Source organism: Arabidopsis lyrata, assembly GCF_000004255.2.
Source record: "Arabidopsis lyrata subsp. lyrata unplaced genomic scaffold ARALYscaffold_5, whole genome shotgun sequence".
Lineage (NCBI taxonomy): Eukaryota > Viridiplantae > Streptophyta > Magnoliopsida > Brassicales > Brassicaceae > Arabidopsis > Arabidopsis lyrata.
This window is the reverse complement of record NW_003302551.1, coordinates 3,409,989-3,430,243: the sequence shown is the minus strand read 5'-3', so window position 1 is coordinate 3,430,243 and position 20,255 is coordinate 3,409,989. Positions and strand designations below refer to the sequence as shown.

At 32.7% G+C, this 20,255-nt stretch overlaps 3 protein-coding genes across 5 annotated transcripts; 2 read left to right on the top strand and 1 right to left on the bottom strand.

The window, feature by feature from the left end:
* Positions 1-5,574: 5,574 nt before the first annotated feature.
* On the top strand, positions 5,575-7,764 carry LOC9313088 (F-box/kelch-repeat protein At3g27150). The gene is made up of 2 exons (XM_021026610.1): positions 5,575-5,689; positions 6,245-7,764. The coding sequence occupies exon 2, from the start codon at positions 6,289-6,291 to the stop codon at positions 7,555-7,557; it is 1,269 nt and encodes a 422-aa protein (XP_020882269.1). The 5' UTR covers positions 5,575-5,689; positions 6,245-6,288; the 3' UTR covers positions 7,558-7,764.
* Positions 7,765-9,210: 1,446 nt separating this feature from the next.
* On the top strand, positions 9,211-13,937 carry LOC9311427 (fidgetin-like protein 1). The gene is given in 15 exon segments (XM_021025709.1): positions 9,211-9,249; positions 9,251-9,666; positions 9,933-10,065; positions 10,238-10,525; positions 10,644-10,879; positions 11,452-11,579; positions 11,659-11,777; positions 11,861-11,953; positions 12,147-12,248; positions 12,435-12,537; positions 12,619-12,702; positions 12,791-12,886; positions 13,029-13,156; positions 13,305-13,417; positions 13,772-13,937. Coding segments are annotated over 14 exon segments (2,052 nt in total). The 5' UTR covers positions 9,211-9,225; the 3' UTR covers positions 13,407-13,417; positions 13,772-13,937.
* LOC9313087 (protease HtpX) lies at positions 13,419-15,861 on the bottom strand. Of its 3 annotated transcripts, none has more exons than XM_021025710.1 (9): positions 15,390-15,859; positions 15,134-15,191; positions 14,985-15,052; positions 14,709-14,888; positions 14,508-14,604; positions 14,214-14,323; positions 13,967-14,100; positions 13,695-13,865; positions 13,419-13,607 (listed from the first exon to the last, which is right to left on the bottom strand). In XM_021025710.1, exons 1-8 carry the CDS (start codon positions 15,639-15,641, stop codon positions 13,730-13,732), a joined length of 1,035 nt encoding a protein of 344 aa, XP_020881369.1. In that variant the 5' UTR covers positions 15,642-15,859; the 3' UTR covers positions 13,419-13,607; positions 13,695-13,729. The 3 variants fall into 3 exon arrangements, with proteins under 3 accessions (XP_020881369.1, XP_002875358.1, XP_020881370.1); XM_002875312.2 differs by having other exon boundaries at positions 13,419-13,611; positions 15,390-15,858; XM_021025711.1 differs by lacking the exons at positions 13,419-13,607; positions 13,695-13,865 and having other exon boundaries at positions 13,987-14,102; positions 15,390-15,861.
* Between the last annotated feature and the right edge of the window lie 4,394 nt (positions 15,862-20,255).

The window sequence follows — 20,255 nt, the reverse complement described above, 5'->3', positions numbered from 1 at the left end:
CAAAGGAAAAAAAAAAGACGCATGGCGACAATATGTATCCGACTTGAATAAAATGGAAAAAAAAAATTTTGGAATCTAAAGTTGTCATCCCGTTTATAAACCCTTCTCCTCCTAATTGGGCAACCAATCAAGAAGTTATTTTTTAACTAATGTGTGGTTGACAAAAAAAAAAATTTGTCATCCCGCCACACTCTTCTCGACATATATATTGATCTTAGTTGTTCTTTTCTCATTCATTTATATTACATTACAAAATAAATGTTTTGGTTTTATAACATTGTTTACAAATTTATAAGAAAACACAAAATATAAATATAAAATAGTTGAGAAAAAATGAAGTTATATAAATACATATAATATATATATATATATATATATATATACATATATTTGGAATCTAATAAATAGAGTTATATATGTGTTAGCGCTTATGATTCAATTTTTTTTGTTAAAATGTTATGGTTTTAAAAATATGAATGCAATACTTGATCATGTGTGTGTTTTTAATATTTAAAACCCAAAATTAGTATAATTAAAGAGCTTTGATGATAAGAATTGTAAACAATATTTTTTGGAAATAAATGACAGCCGAAGAATTATGAAAGACAATATATTATGCTTGATTGGCGCGACTGATATAAATATAAAACAATGAAATGATCAAATAACAAAAACAGTTTAATTGAATATTATTATTGGAAAATAATCATAAAATGCTACAAAAATATATTTCAATCATCAATAAAATAGTTTTAATAGTATTTTTAACACGATGTAAAATGTAATAAATTGATGCATATTATGAGTTGTAAAGAATTAATGAATATAGTTTCAAAATGTGAAAAATGGTATGAGAATCAACATTATTAATTCTTTCAAAATACAATAGCTACAAGAGTTTCCTTTTAAATTGTTTTATACATAATCATAACCTAGTTTTTAACCAAATTAAATAATACTCCCTTGGTTCCTAATTAATCCAAGTTTTAGGAAAAAATTGTTTCAAGAAGATAGATTGTTAAAGATTCTATGTACTTTTATTAGTTAATGATGATGAATTGTAAAGTTCAAGAAAAATAATTGAATCCCATTGGTTTAGAGTTGTAGCAAATTGTTAACTAAAATAATAATATGCATTTATAATCAAATTTTAATTCGTTTTCTTGTAATATGTGAAAAAACTTAAAAGTTAGATTAAATATGATCAGATGGAGTAATAATAATCATAACCTAGTTATTCATAAAAGTTTTGAATAACTGGTCTGTATATAATACGTATATGATCAACCAATATCATGCTTCATTTCTTCTACGACGTTTTTGTCTACTATTTTTGTCTACTTTTTCATCAACTACAATTTTTATAGTTTAAAACTTCAATTTTGGTTTTGATTGACCAATAGGAAACATAGAAAAAGGTATAAATTTTTTTCTCTCGATATTATGGTGCATTTAAAGATAAGCAAAACCCTTTCCACTTAAAGAGTGGAAAGACAACACATGAACATATGAATTAATCTATTGATTAAGTAAGGTTATTTAATGTTAGAAGTTAAAAAAAGAAAATATGTTAGTGAGTTCTTTTTCTGTACAAGTGACACGCTACAGCATATAATTAAGCTTGCTTCGGTCAATATTCTTTTTTGCAATTTTTTTTGTCTAAGCAAATTATCGGCTATAAATTGAAGCTTAAGTGTTTTGTCACATACTTGATTATATATTTCTAGGAGTATCAAATAAATTAGAAATTTCATTATTTGATTTTTTCTAAAAGTATCAAATAAATTAGAGAATTTCATTATTTGGTTAAAATTAGTTTAAATATACAGAAATATAATTTCATAGTATTCTTGAGAAATCCGTAGCAATTTTATTCAATCTCTTTCATGCGAAAATTAATTTTACATTTGAAGAAAAGACTCTGTTTTTTTTTTAAACTCTAAACGTTATGACCGGCAACTGTGGAACAAAGAACTATTCCACCATTATCGAATGCTCCAATCGCTATATTAATTTCTTTGATAGCAGCCTAAATATTATAAACACATAGGAACATATTTTAATAATAAAAATTGATGATACATATAAACTATGTATATTCACTAAAATTTAGTTCTTTTACTCGTAGAACTTTAATATCCGTATTTCCAGAATCAGTAAATGATGCGAGTGTTCGGTTGGTTTTCGATTAAAAAAAATATACCGCTAGAAATGTATGTGTTCAATGCTGAGGCATTGAATTCGGGGTGTCCACGATAAGGCCACCATTGAAGGAACTCAGAACTTGTTACTTCAAAGATAAACCATTGTCTTAAATATTTGATCTAGATATCCCACACTAATTTATCCCTAAAATATGACCTCACAATTGTTTTGTAGACTTATACCACTTTGCTGATATCTACATTCATTTGTTTTTGTTGAAAGTGAAACTTACAATGCGGTTAATGATTTCAAAGTTTTAAGGGTTAGTAATGATTTCAAAGTTCAAGGGTTAGTACTATCTAAATAATTAATTTACAGTAAAAAATGTGAAGTATTATTATTATTATTATTATTTTTTGCTAAAATTTGAATTATATTATTAATAATAGAGAAATTGTTAAAAATGCCCCTTTTTCAATACCCCTTTTCAAAAATGCCCCCTTTGAGAGTCTATTTTTAAGTTTGCCCTCTTTTAATTTTTAATGACCATTTTACCCTTATTTGAAACAAAATTAGGTCCACAAAATACAAAATATTTTTTGGCGGGAAAAGTGATCCCGCAATTTTCCCGCCAAAACACTTGTAAAAACCTTTAAAAAACCTTGTAAAATTTTCCCGTAAAAATTTTTCCCGCCAAAAAAATTTCCCGCCAAAAAATTTTTTTTGCGGGAAAAGTGATTCCGCAATTTTTTTTGCGAAATTTTTTTGGCGGAAAAATTTTTGGCGGGAAAAATTTACAAGGTATTTTAAAGATTTTTTACAAGGTATTTACAAGTGTTTTGTAAGGTTTTACAATGTATTTTAAAAGGTTTTACAAGGTACTTTAAGGTTTTATAAGGTATTTATAACTTGTAAAACCTTATAAAAAACTTGTAAAACCTTATAACTTGTAAAAACCTTATAAAATAGCTTGTAAAATCTTATAATATCTTATAAATACCTTGTAAATACGTTGTAAAACCTTTTAAAATACATTGTAAAACCTTATAAATACCTTGTAAAAAACCTTTAAAATACCTTGTAAATTTTTGGCGGGAAAAATTTTCCCGCCAAAAATTTAACGCCAAAAAAATTGCGGAATCACTTTTCCCGCAAAAAAATTTTTTTGGCGGGAAAATTTTTTGGCGGGAAAAATTTTACGGGAAAATTTTACAAGGTATTTTAAAGGTTTTACAAATTTTTACAAGTGTTTTGGCGGGAAAAATTGGGGGATCACTTTTCCCGCCAAAAAATATTTTGTATTTTGTGGACCTAATTTTGTTATATTTCCTTATATATTTATGATATCTTTTATTAAAAGAAGGGTAATTTAGTCATTTTGTACATAAAAGGGGTATTTTTAAAAATGGACATCCAAAGGGGGCATTTTTGAAAAGGAGTATTGAAAAAGGGGCATTTTTGTGAGTCTCCCTTAATAATAATATAATTTTCATAGTATATATTAATTTTACTATCTTTAAATTTCATATATTTTATTTTATTTGTTTTTTGATTAAAATTTCTATAAATTATAAATAACATAGCGAAATACTTTAGAAGTTTTAATGTAAGTTGATATCATTTTGAAATTTTTGATGAGATTTCCCATCGTCACTTTTCCTAATTTTCTTAGTTAATGAAAATAAAAAAAGTTACATCTTATCTAGTGAAAAGTGAAAACATAAAATAATACTTGATGTATAACAGAAATAAATCTTTGATTAAACGTTTTCTATATATATATATATATATATATATATATATATATATATATATATATATATATATAACTTACAATTGTTTACTTAATTAACTCTCACAATATATTATCTACCTCAAACTATGGGTCTAATTCCAAATTTACAACTACAAGCAATGAATCTTTTTTGAGCAATACTTTTGTTCGCTCCCGTTTGTTATAACCAATAAAATTGTCATATCATTTTATATTTAAATAGAAATTAAAAATAAAACAAATAAAACGTATTAAAATAAAATTATTAATAAACATATGAATTTAGTTAAACCCAAACTAACACATAATCTCCTTTAATTGTAAAATCTAAACCCTAATTCTTATTTATAAACCCATACCGATATATAATTTCGTTTAATTGTAAAATCTAAACCCTACTCCTTCTTTATAAACTCAAACCGACATATAACCTCGTTTATTTGTAAAATCTAAACCCTAATTGTTCTTTATAAACCCAAATTGACATAAAACTTTGTTTAATTGTAAAATTTAATTAAACTCTAATCCTCGTTCATAAACCCAAACCGACATATAATCTCATTTATTTGTAAAATCTAAACCCTAATCCTCTTTTATAACCCAAACCGACATATAACATCGTTTAATTGTAAAATCTAAACCCTAATCCACATTTGTAAACCCAAACCAACATACAATTTTGTTTAATTATAAATCTAAACTCTAATCACTTTTTTATAAACCCAAACCGACATATAATTTTGCTTAATTGTAAAATCTAAACCCTAGTTCACATTAGTAAACCCAAACCGACATATAATTTTGTTTAATTGTAAAATCTAAATCCTAATCTTTCTGTATAAATTCAAACCGGCATATAATTAACTTCTTTTAATTAAAAGTATACATATTTTGTTTCCTTAATTTTTTTTTCTGTTTTCTGATTTTAATTTTGATTTATTTTTAAAAAAAAAGTATTACATGACATATTATTGTATTTTGATTGGCTAATTAACTAGGGTGAATAAGAGAGGTTCACCTTCCTAAGAATTTTTCATCTTTTTTGATTATTTTGGGCAGTGTAGAATATTCCAATCTACAGTATATGCTGACTAATATAAAATGTTTTCACTTTTCACAATAATATTAAAGCTTTATAAAATTAGAAAATTGTGACCACCATTTCTTTCATTTTAATATTTCAAGAAGCAACTTTATAAAAACATTTTGTCTCTTCTTCTTCGATTTGAAAATTCCTTTTCTTCCACGCATAGTCTCACGCACAGTCCGACTTAAAATATATATAAATTACATTTTATAATCATAAATCTTAGCTTTTTTTTTGCCTTTTCGAGTTTTTACCGGCGATTCTTGAAGATGAATCGAACATGGTTTTGTCGTTACCTCTCACTGAAAAAAAAATAATAATAAAAAATCAAATGCCTTTATTATTCCAATATATAAAGTAAAGTTTTTTTTTTTTTTTTGGAGAATTCTAAATTAAGCTTGAATCTCCCCTGTAACTGAGGGTGGATGGATACCTTTCTCTCATTCGTTAAAAGCTCTGTTAATTATTTTATTAAAAAAAAGATTAGTTTCTCTAATTCTCTTTATGGTATTTAATATTTAATTAATCTCTCGTCATCTCTTTTTGTATCTTTTCTGATTTAATTTCTTATTTACGGATGAATAAGAAGAAGAAGAAGAAGAAAGCTTCAAAAGAAATATAAGAGAGAAGAAAAAAGCTTCAAAAGAAAATTTTCTAGGGTTTCTATTGACCTCTCTTCCCCTGTAAGTTTCTCTTTAACTTTTAACCAAATTCTAGGGTTTTTATTGGCCACTCTTGTATCAGCTGGGTTTTGTATCTATTTGTTCTCAATAATTTAGTCAAACATCTTTATGTGTTTTCACTTGTTGACCCTTTGATTTTAGGGTTTGCAATTTCTAATCCCTAGTTGACTGTTTTAATTTAGTCAAATCTGTCTAATTACTTTGTTAGAACTCGAATTAGCTAAAGAAATTGTCTTCTTTTTTTTTTTTTTTTTTTCTAATTTCCTTGGGCAAGTGAAATTATTCATAAACCATAACCAGTAATCTTCTTGATATGGATTCGATTAGAATATTAAGGATTTCAATTACTCACAAATCAAATTTGTTAGACTTAGGCCAATATTGAATCTTTTTTTTTTCTGTTCCATCTAATTTTTTTTGGATCTTTGTTGTTTCAATCCAAAAAAAAAAAACTGAAATAGAAATCTGAATATGCTTATTCGATTCTGATGTAGTTTCAACGAATGGATTGTCACTGTTTAATTCTGATTTAGTTTTGGGTTAAAAAATTTACAGAGAGGGAATGTCAAAAGTGTACTAGGCCGGGATTTTACAAAGACATGTTGACGCTAGGAGAAGATCATACGGGTAGAATTCGGGCAAGCTCGAGCCTGTCTAGACCGAAGAAGCTTCGGGTTCGTGGCTACGAGATTCCTGATCTAAACGTAGAACCTACTTTGGATTGGGATGGGGAAGAAACAGGGGAGGCCAGTCAGACTCTGAGCAGTACCTGTTTGAGATCTCAGGATGCAGATTATTGTTTACTTAATGTTCCTCAGCTCGTTTACGAGCTAGAGGTTGAGATACTTGCGCGTGTGCCGCGTTTCGAGTATTGGAAACTAAAGTTACTTAATAAAGGGTTTTCGAGTTTGCTAAAGAGCGATGAGATTTTCAAGGTGAGACGAGAACGGGGTGTAGTTGAACCGTCTGTCTTTATGCTGTCGAGCGGTGATACGCGTTGGACGATGTTTGATAAGGGCTTTGAGAATTTTCAGAAGCTTCCGGAACTTCCTTCTGACATATGCTTCCTCCATGGAGATAAAGAGTCGCTTTGCGCAGGAACTCATTTGATTGTCACTGGGAAAGAAGAGAAGAGCATTGCGCTGTGGCGGTATGAGCTGGAGACGAGCAAATGGTTCAAAGGTCCTGCAATGATCACACCGCGAATCTTGTTTGCTTCTGCTACTTGTGGGACTGTTGTGTTTGTAGCTGGTGGGTTGAAAATTGAAGGAAACGGGACCATGGAAGTTGTGGACAGTGTGGAGAAGTATGACTCTAAGACCCAAACGTGGACGCTTCTCCGCGGAATGCATAAGCGGCGGAAGTTCTGCTCCGGGTGTTACTTGCGTGGCAGGTTTTACGTACTTGGAGGCCGGGATGAGAACGGTCAAAACTTAACTTGCGGAGAAAGTTACGACGAGGAAACTGACACTTGGGAACTAATACCGGACATTCTCAAAGACATGTCTTTCTCTTCTGTCCAATCTCCACCGCTCATCGCAGTGGTTGGGGATGATCTTTACTCGTTGGAAACCTCGGCAAACGAGCTTCGCGTTTATGATGCAAAGGCAAACGCCTGGAAGAAGCTTGGAGATGTTCCCGTGAGAGCTAAGTCTAATGGAGGATGGGGAGTAGCGTTTAAGTCGCTTGGAGACAAGCTGCTTGTGATTGGAGCATCAGCGGGTCCGTCTAGGGCGGAGACAATGTCGGTTTACATGTGCCGTCCGTTTGCTGATCCTGAGAACAAGCTGTATTGGGAGGAGTCTAAACGCTGCTGTGGCGTTAGGCTCAACCATTTTATCCGAAACTGTTGTGTAATGATTGCTTAAGGGTCTTCTCTAAGAGCAAAACTGTGCTATATAACTTGTGGTTTTGTGTGTGAGACTGAATAAAACGCTGTGGCGTCTCAGACGCTGAAACTCTAATCGCTATTGACCTATTGTGGGTTATCTTCCGATTCAGCGTTTGCATCTTCACTTTTTGGTGAACGCTGGTGATTGCTCATTTTGTGATATATCTATCTTAAGCTTTTGTAAGATTGTGTTAAAAATAAAAAGGTTATTTATATCTGAATAATTCGAAACAATCTGATCTAAATCGGATGAGCTTGCTTCAAATTCGGTTAATTAGAATGGTTTATATATCGAAAACTTTTTATTATTATTATTATTGAAAACTTGGCAGTTATTAGTTCATGGATTTTTTATTTAATTTAGTGATTTAAAATCATATATAAATTTTAAAATAACGAGTTTAACCCTTAAATTTGAGTTTTTGTATTTTTCACTTCATATCTGTGATGGATTTCGCAATTAAACCGTGAGATCCAAACCAAGTCTGTTAATGAGTTAAAATCCGAGCGAGACCCTATTATGTCCACGTGAATATAAAAGGAGAACACAATTGTTTTATAAAGTTTTAGTTTCGAAGTGGTTCTTATGTTTGATCTGGTGTGAACTGAACAGATAATAGCACCAAACAAGAACACATAATGGCACCAAACTCAATAATAAAATATTAAACAAAACTCAAATAAGATGGTTTTTGTGTTTAATGGGTTAATCTCCCAAATACTAATTTTTCTAGTTTTTAGGGAAATTTGTTTTTAAAATTTTGAGAGGCTAAAAAAGAAAGAAACATTTTTCAAAATCAACTAAAATCTACCTCAAAAGCTTTATTGATTTTAATTTTAGAAAATAGAGCTCAAAACTGAGCTGATAAGCACGAACACAGGAGGAAAAATATTTTTTTTTTGGAGAAAGGCAGAAAATATGATATTTATCTAAAACCAAAACTCTTCGTGAAGATAAAGCATTTTACACTATATTCGCTGGGTAATTTTCTCAAGTATTTCCAGTTTTGTGATGCAGAATACTTCTACTACTAATCTGCGATTGTGTTGTTTCTGTTAGATTGTACTGTGAGCCGTAAGATTTGATGTAACAAAGCAAGTCTACATAATTGTAACAAAACATATTTTTTACAATAAATTTGCAAAATAAATCACTATATATACCTAAAAATTTGAATTTTGTATCCAAATATTCAGAAAATTTATCTTCTTGAGAGTGGTGGTGATGGAACAAAAAAAGAAATGCTAAATATTAAAAAATAAGAATAACAAAAACAAATTGAGAAGACGTAATCCAATATATATGAAGAGTCTTCAATTAGATAATAGATATATTTTATTTATTAAAACATAAAACAAAGTTTTAATTTTTACAAGAATTTAGGGATAATGTGAACTAAATTTTGGAACAACTAATCCAAATTTTACGAAAAATGAGTGATTTAAAATAGATTTTCATAAAAAAATCAATAATATGTTTTTTCTTTTTTAAAAGACAAAATTTTAGAACTCCAAATTACAGACCATAACGGGCTGGCTACGGCCCATTAAGTATCTGATTTCTAACTAAACTACACGCTGTTTTCTATGTACACTATTACACTGCATGACGTTTTATGCGTCAAGCTAGTGAGAGAGTGAAGGCATGTGTGGGTCGGTGGTTTCAGATAGATACAGAGCGCGAATTTGAATTTCATTTCTGGGTTTTTGGCCATTTTGGGGAAGAAGAAGAAGAAGAAGAGAGGATAATAATGGCGGGAAAGCGTTCGTCGCCGTTTTCTTCTCCGTTGCTGAGACCACCACCTGAGCTACTGAATGTGAAGGAGGAAGGAGAAACGGAGACGTCGTGCTGGAGAAAGGAGGTAGACGAGAACTTGAAGCGTCTCCAATCGCTGCTCTTTGGCGCCGACCAATTTCTGGAGAAATCTGATTTCTCCTCCGCTCAGATCCTTGGGCTTCGACTTCTAGGTTTCCTCGATTCTCGCTCTGTCACTGACGCCGATCGTGATTTCATTTGTCCCATTCGCCGAGAAGTTGCCTCTAAGGTCGATTTAGCTTTGGAAGGACTCGTTTCAGATTCGGATCGGTACCTGAGTTTTTTCCCTTCTAAACCTGTTTAATTTCGAAGTATATTGGTTCGAATTTTACTTGTTGAGCTTAGTCGAGTCTTATGAGTGTGGCTTGAATTGTTGGGTATTGGAATCTGAATTGTGCATGAATTGGAGAAATCTGGGTAACCTTGAAACTGAAGAGTGGAATCCAAAGTTCTTTTGAAGCTCAGTTATCGTCAATATTGGCTACGCTTGAAATTTTTGGAGTACCCTTTTATATTGTGCTTCTTGTTGTATCCAGGAAAGCGTTTGAGCTTGCAAATACAGTTCCAGGACCTATTTTTGGCAGCAAATTTGATGTGGAAAAGATTAAGCAGTCAAAACACTTTAGTTTTCATATCAGTCAATCTAATGGAAAGGGTGTTAAGGAGATGGTAATGCTCTTGTAAACAGCTTCATTTCTTGAATGATCTTAGTATTGGTGATGACTTTTGGCAATGCAGCTTGTCCTTGCTTCCTGTTCCTACTACGCTTTCTATAAGAATTAGAATGATGTTTTTATCTAAGGATCACCTACTCTCCAACATAGATGTTTTCTTGTTTCAGGAAGAACGACAGGATACGGATAAGTTGATTCCCAAAGCACCAAAGTCAATGATGCAAGCCAAACTGACATCATTGTATGGAAACAGCATTGGTAAACCAGATAATCAGCGAAAAACTTCTGTGAACAATCAAGACCGTGCCTCTGATGAATGTGTCATTGTCGAGAGAAGTCATGGATTTGGTTTTGGAACAAAGCGAACTCATGCAGAAACCAGCAGTCTCGCAAATGATGGGGAAATAAAGGCAGATGGAGCTCCTAATGGATTTGTATCCGCCAAAATAAAACTGGTAGATTTATCCATGACAATTACTTCTCTTAGAGTCATCTTGACTTTGCAGAGTCTTATCTTTCGAACTGTGCTTTATTACCCTTTGCTAATGTTGACTACTATATCTCTTGCTTTAGGAAATGGATGTAAGACAAAGACGAGGATCAACCGAGTCACCAAGTTCTTGTCTTTCTCCACAGAGTGAAAAAAATGCTTTGGGTAGGGGCTATGGTTCAAGATCGGGTGGATTAAGACGTGGATACCGTGGTAATTTTGTCCCTCCTGTTAAATCTAATGGGAATAATGTTGGAAACTTGACATCTCGTATTGGTGGAAAGATTGACGATGCACTGGATGACTCAACCAGAACATGGTTAGTTGCGTAACTTCTTAAATTTTTGATTCAACATGCTTAGCAAAATTGAAAGCACATGCACCCTTTTGATATCCTCACCTTCGACAATTAATAAGCTTATTTAATCTGTTTTTCTCTTCACTATTTCTTGATTTTCACCTAGATAGGCTATGCCTGTCTCTGCCTTCTCTATCTAAGTTTCTATATTAAACATTTTTTGTACTTATTTCACATTGAAACACTATGAAAAGTAAATAAACAATAGTACATGCATGTCAATAGGACTAGAAAATTAATTCATAAGTTTACACCATTCCTGATCGCATGTTTGTGTTTCAACTCTACTGCGGTGTAGTGTTTAGTTGCATGTACACTTTTGATTTCAGATTCTGTGTATAAGCAATTCCTGACGCCATCTTTGTACATTTAAGCGTTGACACTCATCTGATGGTTAGGCCCTCGTCCTTGTCTAGAATGCTACTTCACATAAGTTTCTAAATATCCAGTAGCCTTCTACGTCTGAAGCCTGAAAAGATTAATTTATAATATGAGATAACATGCGTGCCCATTTACTTATTATCCTGTTCTAGTTTGGAGATGCTCTGTGGTCCTGATGGTGAGCTTCCCGAGAAGTTGAGAAATTTGGAACCTCGTCTTATAGAGCATGTCAGCAACGAGATTATGGATCGAGACCCCAATGTCCGCTGGGATGATATTGGTACAGTAGTATGTTTCAATGCAGTGTATATTATCCCTGTTGCATCTGGAGTTTCTCATCATAAGTTATTGGTGTGCAGCTGGTCTGGAGCATGCTAAAAAGTGTGTAACTGAGATGGTCATTTGGCCATTGCTGCGTCCTGACATTTTCAAAGGTTGTCGTTCACCTGGAAAAGGACTTCTTCTCTTTGGCCCACCAGTAGGTACCCTTGTCCATTTTGATATTGAAGATGAAATGTCACCATGTCTGTGTTTCTTAGATCTGTATCTATTGCATTCTAGGGAACTGGTAAAACGATGATTGGAAAAGCTATAGCTGGAGAAGCAAAAGCAACATTTTTCTATATATCAGCCAGTTCATTGACAAGCAAATGGGTTAGTTCCATATCTTTGCTCACTTTTACAGGTCTGTTCGTAAATTTAGGACAGTGATTTTGTTCCACTATGACAGAACTTCGACCTAGCAGGGAAACCCCTATCTTCTTCCAGCTCAAGATGTTTATTGCATGCTTCTTCATTTGCTTATGGTTAACCTGCAAATTGTACGTTCAAACGACTGTAAATGCAGATTGGCGAAGGTGAAAAGCTAGTGAGGGCCCTTTTTGGAGTTGCGAGTTGCCGCCAGCCCGCTGTGATATTTGTGGATGAAATAGATTCTCTACTATCTCAGGTTTGTCGTAATCTCTTAATACTTTAAATAAGAAACCCCAAAATCTATCAATGAATAAAGTGGCATGGAATATACTGTACTACAAAGGGTGCTTCACTTAAAGATAATTCTGGCGTGTTCCAGCATTTTCGGTTTCCGTAATGTAATATTCTGCTAAAAGAAACGAACTTTCACCCTTTGCCACAGCGTAAGTCAGATGGTGAACATGAATCGAGTAGAAGACTCAAGACACAATTCCTGATTGAAATGGAAGGTTTCGACAGTGGCAGCGAGCAAATTCTCCTTATAGGTAAAAAAATGGGAACAGTCAGGGTTGAGTTTTGTGGGGTTTAGTAACTTCATGCTGCTAATTGTTTTTTTTCTTGGTTAGGAGCAACAAATAGACCCCAAGAGCTCGATGAAGCAGCAAGAAGACGACTAACCAAGAGACTCTACATTCCTCTTCCTTCATCTGGTAAAGAATGATAAGCACACTTTTTCATGTCATTCTTTGGTGTTCGTCGAATATACTGTCTTGACATGATTTCCTTTTCGAATTAAAGAAGCAAGAGCATGGATTATACAGAATCTCCTAAAGAAAGATGGGTTGTTTACACTGTCGGATGATGATATGAACATCATATGCAACCTAACGGAAGGTAAAGGAACTTGAGAAACAAAAGAAAATTGTTGGCAAATCTGTGGAGTCTCGATCTTTAAAGTCCGAAGAACACAACCCAAAATTGCAAATACACATTTACGGCAACAACCAAGCTAGCTTTTCATTTCTTTTCACTGCAGGGTACTCGGGATCAGATATGAAGAACCTGGTGAAAGATGCAACTATGGGTCCATTAAGAGAAGCTCTCAAACGAGGGATAGATATAACTAACCTGACGAAAGATGACATGCGTCTAGTAACTCTTCAGGTACATAAAATCAAAATGAAGATTTTTTGTGGTATTATCATGTTTTGGGTAAATTTAAATTTATGTCATGCTAACTCTGTGAATACACAAGTAAGCTAAAAGAAATCTTCTTCTTTGTCATTATTTCATATATTTGGTCATTATGCAGGACTTTAAAGACGCATTGCAAGAAGTAAGGCCTTCTGTTTCTCAGAACGAACTCGGAATCTACGAAAATTGGAACAATCAGTTTGGTAGTTTAAGCCTATAAGACTGAGATCGGTGAGTTATACAAACAATATATCATATATTATCTTTGAGCTAAGGCCCTTTGGTTTTCTAGAATATACATACATTTGCGTTTATCTATCACAGTTATAAGATATACAACAATGCCACTATACATATACAAGAGTTTTACAGTACCTAAGAGTCCGTCTCTAGATTCTTCTTTGCTCCTTCTGTATTGTTCCTGTCTAAGAATTAAAGAGAAACCTTAAATCGACTCACAAAAGCAAAAATTCAGGTTCATATACAAATGTGCTTATATGAAACGTACCTATACATGTTTGCTTCAAATATTTAACAACATCACTAAACCTTCTGCACTGTGCTTATTCGATTTGCCCGTTTCAGGAGACTTCTGTACTCAAGACTCCTGGACCATTCATCAATCTCACGTGCACGAAGAACCGGCAATGGATGTGAAAGTTGACTAGTCTGAGCATTTCTGTAAAAAAGGAAATTATGTAAACAAACAAGAAGTGACTCTAAGGAAGAAAAATCTAAATTTTCAACGCCACTTTTTGTATAGTTTTAATCGTCTCTCACCTTATGTACCATCCCAAGGGGCTCGAAGAAGCTTTGTCATATGAACGGGCTTGTTCTAGAAATGCATCAACATTTAGCTGATCAGCAATTGATGGACATCCTCCAGCTAATTTCATCAGGACGGATACAACAACCTCTTGGAAGCACCATAACAAAAATTATAAGAACCATAACAGAAACATAACTAGGTGTATACTTACATCTAATTTGAAACATTCTGTGTGTTTTCTTCGATTGTTTTTGCTACCTTTGGATCTTGGGCAACCAGAAGTGCTGCACGATCACAAGTCAGCTCTGCTGAACGCAGCCAACGAAGTAATTGTTCTTCCAAAGTCCGAGCTATCATTTGCCCAAAAGCTACAAATAACAGAATTCAATTCAGTAACAGTAACATTGTTAACAAAGTTTCACGCAGGCTGCAAACTGAAACTTATGTGAGTTGATAAACAGATTTCCGGGATAAAGCCACTATAATTTTGTCAGACTGACGCAGAACAGTAGATGCAAGAGATTTGCAACGGAAGAAGAGTGTGGTACCTACCAGGAACTGTATAAGCACCAAGAGTAAGAATGTTTGCAAATGTGAGCCACACGCCATGATCACACTTTAGATGGCCTAGTTCATGGGCCAAGACAGCCTAGTTTTGAGGTAAAACAGTCAGATTTTGGTACAATAAGCTGATATGTGACACACTTCTCAATAAAAAAGCAAAGAACTTGTAATGTAGAGAAGAGTATGAACCTGTAGCTCAGCGCGAGTAAGAAGCTCGATCAAGCTGGTATGGACAACAATAAACGGCTTCTTACCGCTTATTGCCAGTGTATACGCATTAGGAACAGGACTTTGTCGCACATAGAGATCAGGAGCCTCTATGTTCAAAATCTCAGCAGCCTCAACCAACAAACCGTGAAGATCAGAGAGCTGAGACAGTAAAATACAACAAACATTATATCTCATGTAGTCCTGTAGATAGGCAAATATATAACGTCCACAAGACATTGATTCAAAACCACTAACCTGATTCTTGGAAACAAGAACAGAAGTCCCAATATTCTCAAGAAGCATAATCTGTTCCGTCATTGACCCTACAACATTCCCAAAGTCGATAAATCACATAATCTGTTTTAAAATCTTTATTTGTGCCAAGTAACAAGAAAACACTTCACCTAAAAGAGCTTTGCCGAATTCGTTCAACCCCGGTATAGCCCTTAGTAACAAAGTGTTCTGCATCAAAAGACATTGCATTCAAACTTTGAAATTCCATCAACCAGATTATCAAATGATGATTGCAAACAACAAACACAAAGAACACACAAGAGTTACCACAAATTCAAATCACATCACCAAAGTTTGATATTTATGGAGTAATCATCGAAGTTCTAAAAGTTTCCAATTACGATAATTTGTATAATTTATAACGACCTGCTTATCCAAAGGATGACGGAAATCATCAGCATCAAGATCTTTGAACAAGAGAGGAGGCACAGCTCTGCAAATCGGAACCCTAACCCTAAATCTTCCAACTTTCTCTGTACCGTAACCGATATAACTCACTGAACGGCGACTAGAGCTAAATCCCACCTTCTTCGGTAGTCTATATCCCAAACGACGAGACAAGTCGCCGCTCTGATTGTAACAGAGGGACAAAACCGGGGCTGAGACTGAAACCGCCATGAGAGAAGAGAGGTGCGTAAGTTAAGAATTGGGTGCTATTCTACGCCGGTGAAGAAGAGATGATAGAATAATTATATTTTGGGTCTCTGCGGTTGCGTTTCGGAGACGACAAGCGTTTGCCGTCCACAACCGTAGTTTAATGGTTGAGCATTTGACGCGCCTTCGTTTTCCCGTTGACCGTTAACTTTTCTCTACATCTACACACCTTTCCTATACGGCGTCGGTTTAGAGAAGAATCTAATGCTTTGGATGTTATAATTTTTGTACTTTTAAACTTGAACATTTAATACTAGTTTAATAGTCCGCGCTTTGCGCGATCAAATCAGTGTAGCAATTTATTTTTTTACTCAAATGGTTAGCAAAATTGTATTTTTTTTTCTTTAGCAATTAGTTACAAATTTGTGTAACAGTATTTTGTATATACATTGAGTCAAATTTTTTTAAAAAAAGATATTGTAGAGATCGTGAGAGGATATGGGGAAGAAGAACAGTTTTTTAATTTTATTTTATTTTTTGTCGTAAATTGGTTTTAAAAAATAAAAAATAAATAAAAGAGCAGAATTTGAGACTAAAGACACGTATCAAATGGAGAGAGCTACAGTTATTTGGAAAGTGACTTGTGATTTATTATAATAGGATTGGTTTTAAAAGATAAACAAAAGTAAAACAACAGAATTTGAGACTTAAGACATGTGTCAAATAAAGAGAGCTGCAGTTATTTTATTTATTTTTGTCAACCACACATTCATTAAAAAACAACTCCATGATTGGTTGCCCTATTAGGAGGAGAAGAGTTTACAAAAGTAACATCAGAAAATAAAAGTCTAGAGGAACGGGCTAAGCAGTCCGCCTTAACATTACATAAACGAGAAATAAGAGAAAGCGAGAAGAGGGGAAAGGAGACACGGAGCAAATCCAAATCATCTAGCAGATTGGAAAACGCGGGCCATTCTTCAGGAGAATGTACCATCGAGACTAACTCAGAACAATCTGTTTCAAACGCCTGACAATCAATCCTTCTTGAAAGGATGTTCTTCATAGCCCAAATTAAAGCCTCCAACTCTGAGTGAAGGGGGGAGGGGGATCTCCGAAGGCATTTTGCACCAAGCAGCAAAGTTCGATCAGTTCCTTGAAAATACCACCATCCTATACCCATAGTTGGGTCCGAAGATTTTCAAGATCCATCAATCCGACATCTTATAGATTGGATTGGGCTTTCCATAATATCCGTACTATTGCTATTTTCCATCGGTTCCAATTGAGCTTCTTCCCACATTAATTTTTCACTCAAAGCGTGATTTAAAATATCTGTGGGTTCAGATTGTAATCCTTTGAAAACCTTTTTATTCCTATCTTTCCATATAAACCACAAAATCCAAGCATAACAATAAGTTTTCTCCCCTCCATCTATAGGAGGTGGTTGCCTCCAATAAAGATAGTCTTAGAGAATTCCGACATTAGAGGAAAATTACCTGATGCCATAGGTATTTCAGATAATTCCCAGACTTTTTGTGAATGTGAGCACTCAAATAAAGCATGATTAATTGTTTCCTCTGCCATCTCACATCTTTTACATGTAATATCACACCGAATCCCACGATGTGCTAATTTTGAAGTTACTGCTAAGGATCCCGAAGCAATTTGCCATAAGAAATGTTTTATTTTTGGAGGAGCTTTGACTTTCCAAGCTTGTGCTTGTAAAATTTTACAATTTGGGCCCCATTCAATCGTTTCAGTCACCCCTCGGGCAAGCCGATAGCCTGACTTTACTGTATATCTCCTTGAATTTGTATGATGCCAAATAAGCCTATCTGGCTTATGAACTTGACTAATAGTCCGTCCTCGAATTAATTGGATATCCACCGGATCCATAAATTCTTGTAAAATAGGAATATGCCATTCTTTAGTAACCGGATTAATTAAATGGTTAACCATCAGATTTGGATGTAATAATTTACCGCTTCCATTTGTTGGGCGTGGATTAACATCTGGAATCCAAGGATCTCGCCAAACCGATAAATTGTATCCTGAACCTAAGGACCATCTTGCTCCCATTTCAACCAGACTTTTGGTCGAAAAAATGCTCTTCCATCCAAACGATGGAGAGTTTGTTTTTTTTTGCTTGTAAAGGATGAATATTCCTGAAATATCTACCTTTTAGTCTTAGGACATAAGTTTTTATTATCAATTTTACTAAATTAACTCGGAAAAGTAAATTAATTTTGAACAATAACGACTATTATCGCTTTAAGTGATGTTTTAGAGATTTTGTTTTGTATTATTTTAAGTGATATTTTCAAATTTCAATTAAAAATTTAATGTAATTAATATTTTTTGACCAATAATATTTTTTATTATTTTTATTATTGGTGGAATTAATTGTAGTTAATAATATTTTTTATGTAAAAGAGATAAACTAAATGTTATTTTTATGTTTTCTTAAGCTATGTGCAAAGACCTTAAACATCACTTAAAATGAAACATAAGTAGTTTGGTATCGTTGTTCAAAAAAAAAAATAGTTTGGTATTATATACTTGTGATCAACAAACATTAAACTTTTGTAAGTAGAAATCACATATTCTCTCTATTTCAAAAAAAAAAAAAGTCGTTTTAGCATTAATTTTTTACGTTTCAAATTAGTTGTCGTTTTAGGATATTTTTTTCTTTCGTTTTGTTTATGTGTTTCAAAATAACTGCCTTATGATTTACAATGCATAAATTCTAATTTTTTAATTATCTCTATACTATTAAAAGAGAAGTACAATTGAAAATGGGTCGGGTTAAAATCAGAAAATTGACCCGAAATTCTGAAATCGGATCTTTGAAAATTTTTTGGAATATAAATTCGAATTAATAATGAAAAATTGAAATAAAAAACAAATATTTATGGAAATCAAATAAAATCTGATTGTACTTATGGTAACTAATAATAAAAGCATATTCCAAACAATATTATACATTAATTACGTATAATAAATTTGTTCATATATTTTTGGGACTAATTCCATAACAATCAACGTTTTTGTCATTAATTTCGCTCATTTTAGCCAATTATCATTAATTGAAAGATATTTTACTTGCTTCTAAAGATTTCTAGAAAATTTATCACAAATAACTCATCTGTTTTATAAATTAAATTGATATTTTTATTTTGGTCGTGTAAATTAAATAGATATTTTTATTTTGGTCGTGTAAATTAAATAGATATGAAATCCATGTAACTAATTTTAATTTAATTAGATTAATCAAAATTATGATATTTTCATACCTATAGCTTACCAAAGAAGTTTAATTTTCAATTTATAAAGATTTCTTGAATATGATTTTAGAATTATTCAACAAGATGATAAGTGTTTATTAAATTTTGTGAATCATGAAAAAAAAAATTAATTTTTAATCATTATACTTCATCTTTCAATCTCTCATCTAACAAATAAGATACATATTCTATTATTACTATGTCCAAACTTCATTTTGTTGTATGACTAAATAATATTCCCATTAGAACTGTCAAAGCGAGTTGATTCGTCCCGTTAAGTCCGTTTTGCGATAGACAAAAAATATTTTGACTTGTAGTTAGTCGGTCCGCACGACCCGCGGGTAGCATATATGAAATACAAACCCGTTCCGCGAATGTATGCGGATTTGCGGGATTGTCCATGGATTTTGTTTAAATAATTTTAAAGTAACCAAAATTTAAAATACTACTAAAATAAATAAATAAATCAAAATACTATTAAAAGTTTGTTTAAATTACCACATGTTGAATAAATTATAATTTTATCAATAAATACTAATATGCGGGCTGATCCGCCAACTCGCGGATGAAAACTGATTAAACCTATGACCCACTACGAATTAATCCATATGGTCTGCTTATTTGCGGGTTTAATATATTTTCCCAAATCTGCCCCATAGTGAGATGATGTGGGTTCGACCCGCGGTTTTTGACCTATTTTGACTGCTCTAATTCCCATGAATCGTCTAATTTTAGAATTTTTAAGCACAAAATTTTATTTTGTAAATCATAATTAATACGATGGGTATATTTATAAACAATTTTACATTTTCTCTACAATTCGTTATTATGAATATTTATAAGTATACTACACGATTCGTTCTACTAAAAAACACACACAATATTAAACGCAACATATGTAAACCAATATTCTCCCGCGGTGGACCGCGGGTCCGATCCTAGTATTACTTTAATGTATTAACAAGAGATGAATAGGTTTTTAATTCTATTATTATAAATCTAGTGTATTAGTTAAAGGAAAAATGTAGTGTATAAACTTAATATGTTTTTTTAATATATGTGAAAAATAAAGGATAGTTAAAATTAAACATAGAGACTATATATAATGTATATGCATATCTATTAGTCGAAAGTAATTAAAATAGAGAATACGAATTCAGAGCATGATGTACATTTAAGGTTTAATTACAAGAAACTTCATCACATTTTAACAATTATATAATCAACACAGGCCCGGATACATGTGCCCTAGGTGCTTATGCACAGGGTCCTTGTAATTTTGTGTCTTTTATCATAACTAAATTTACTAAAATTAGGGTCCAAAATTTTTTTTTTTTTTGAAAAGCATGAGAAA

Coding starts and splice junctions, on each gene's coding strand:
- LOC9313088 (XM_021026610.1), top strand. CDS start 6,289: ATGTTGACGCTAGGAGAAGATCATACGGGTAGAATTCGGGCAAGCTCG.
- LOC9313087 (XM_021025710.1), bottom strand. CDS start 15,641: ATGGCGGTTTCAGTCTCAGCCCCGGTTTTGTCCCTCTGTTACAATCAG. Junction 15,192..15,389: donor GTCATCCTTTGGATAAGCAG/GTCGTTATAAAT, acceptor CTTTTGATGCAG/AACACTTTGTTACTAAGGGC. Junction 14,324..14,507: donor TGGTGCTTATACAGTTCCTG/GTAGGTACCACA, acceptor TGTTATTTGTAG/CTTTTGGGCAAATGATAGCT.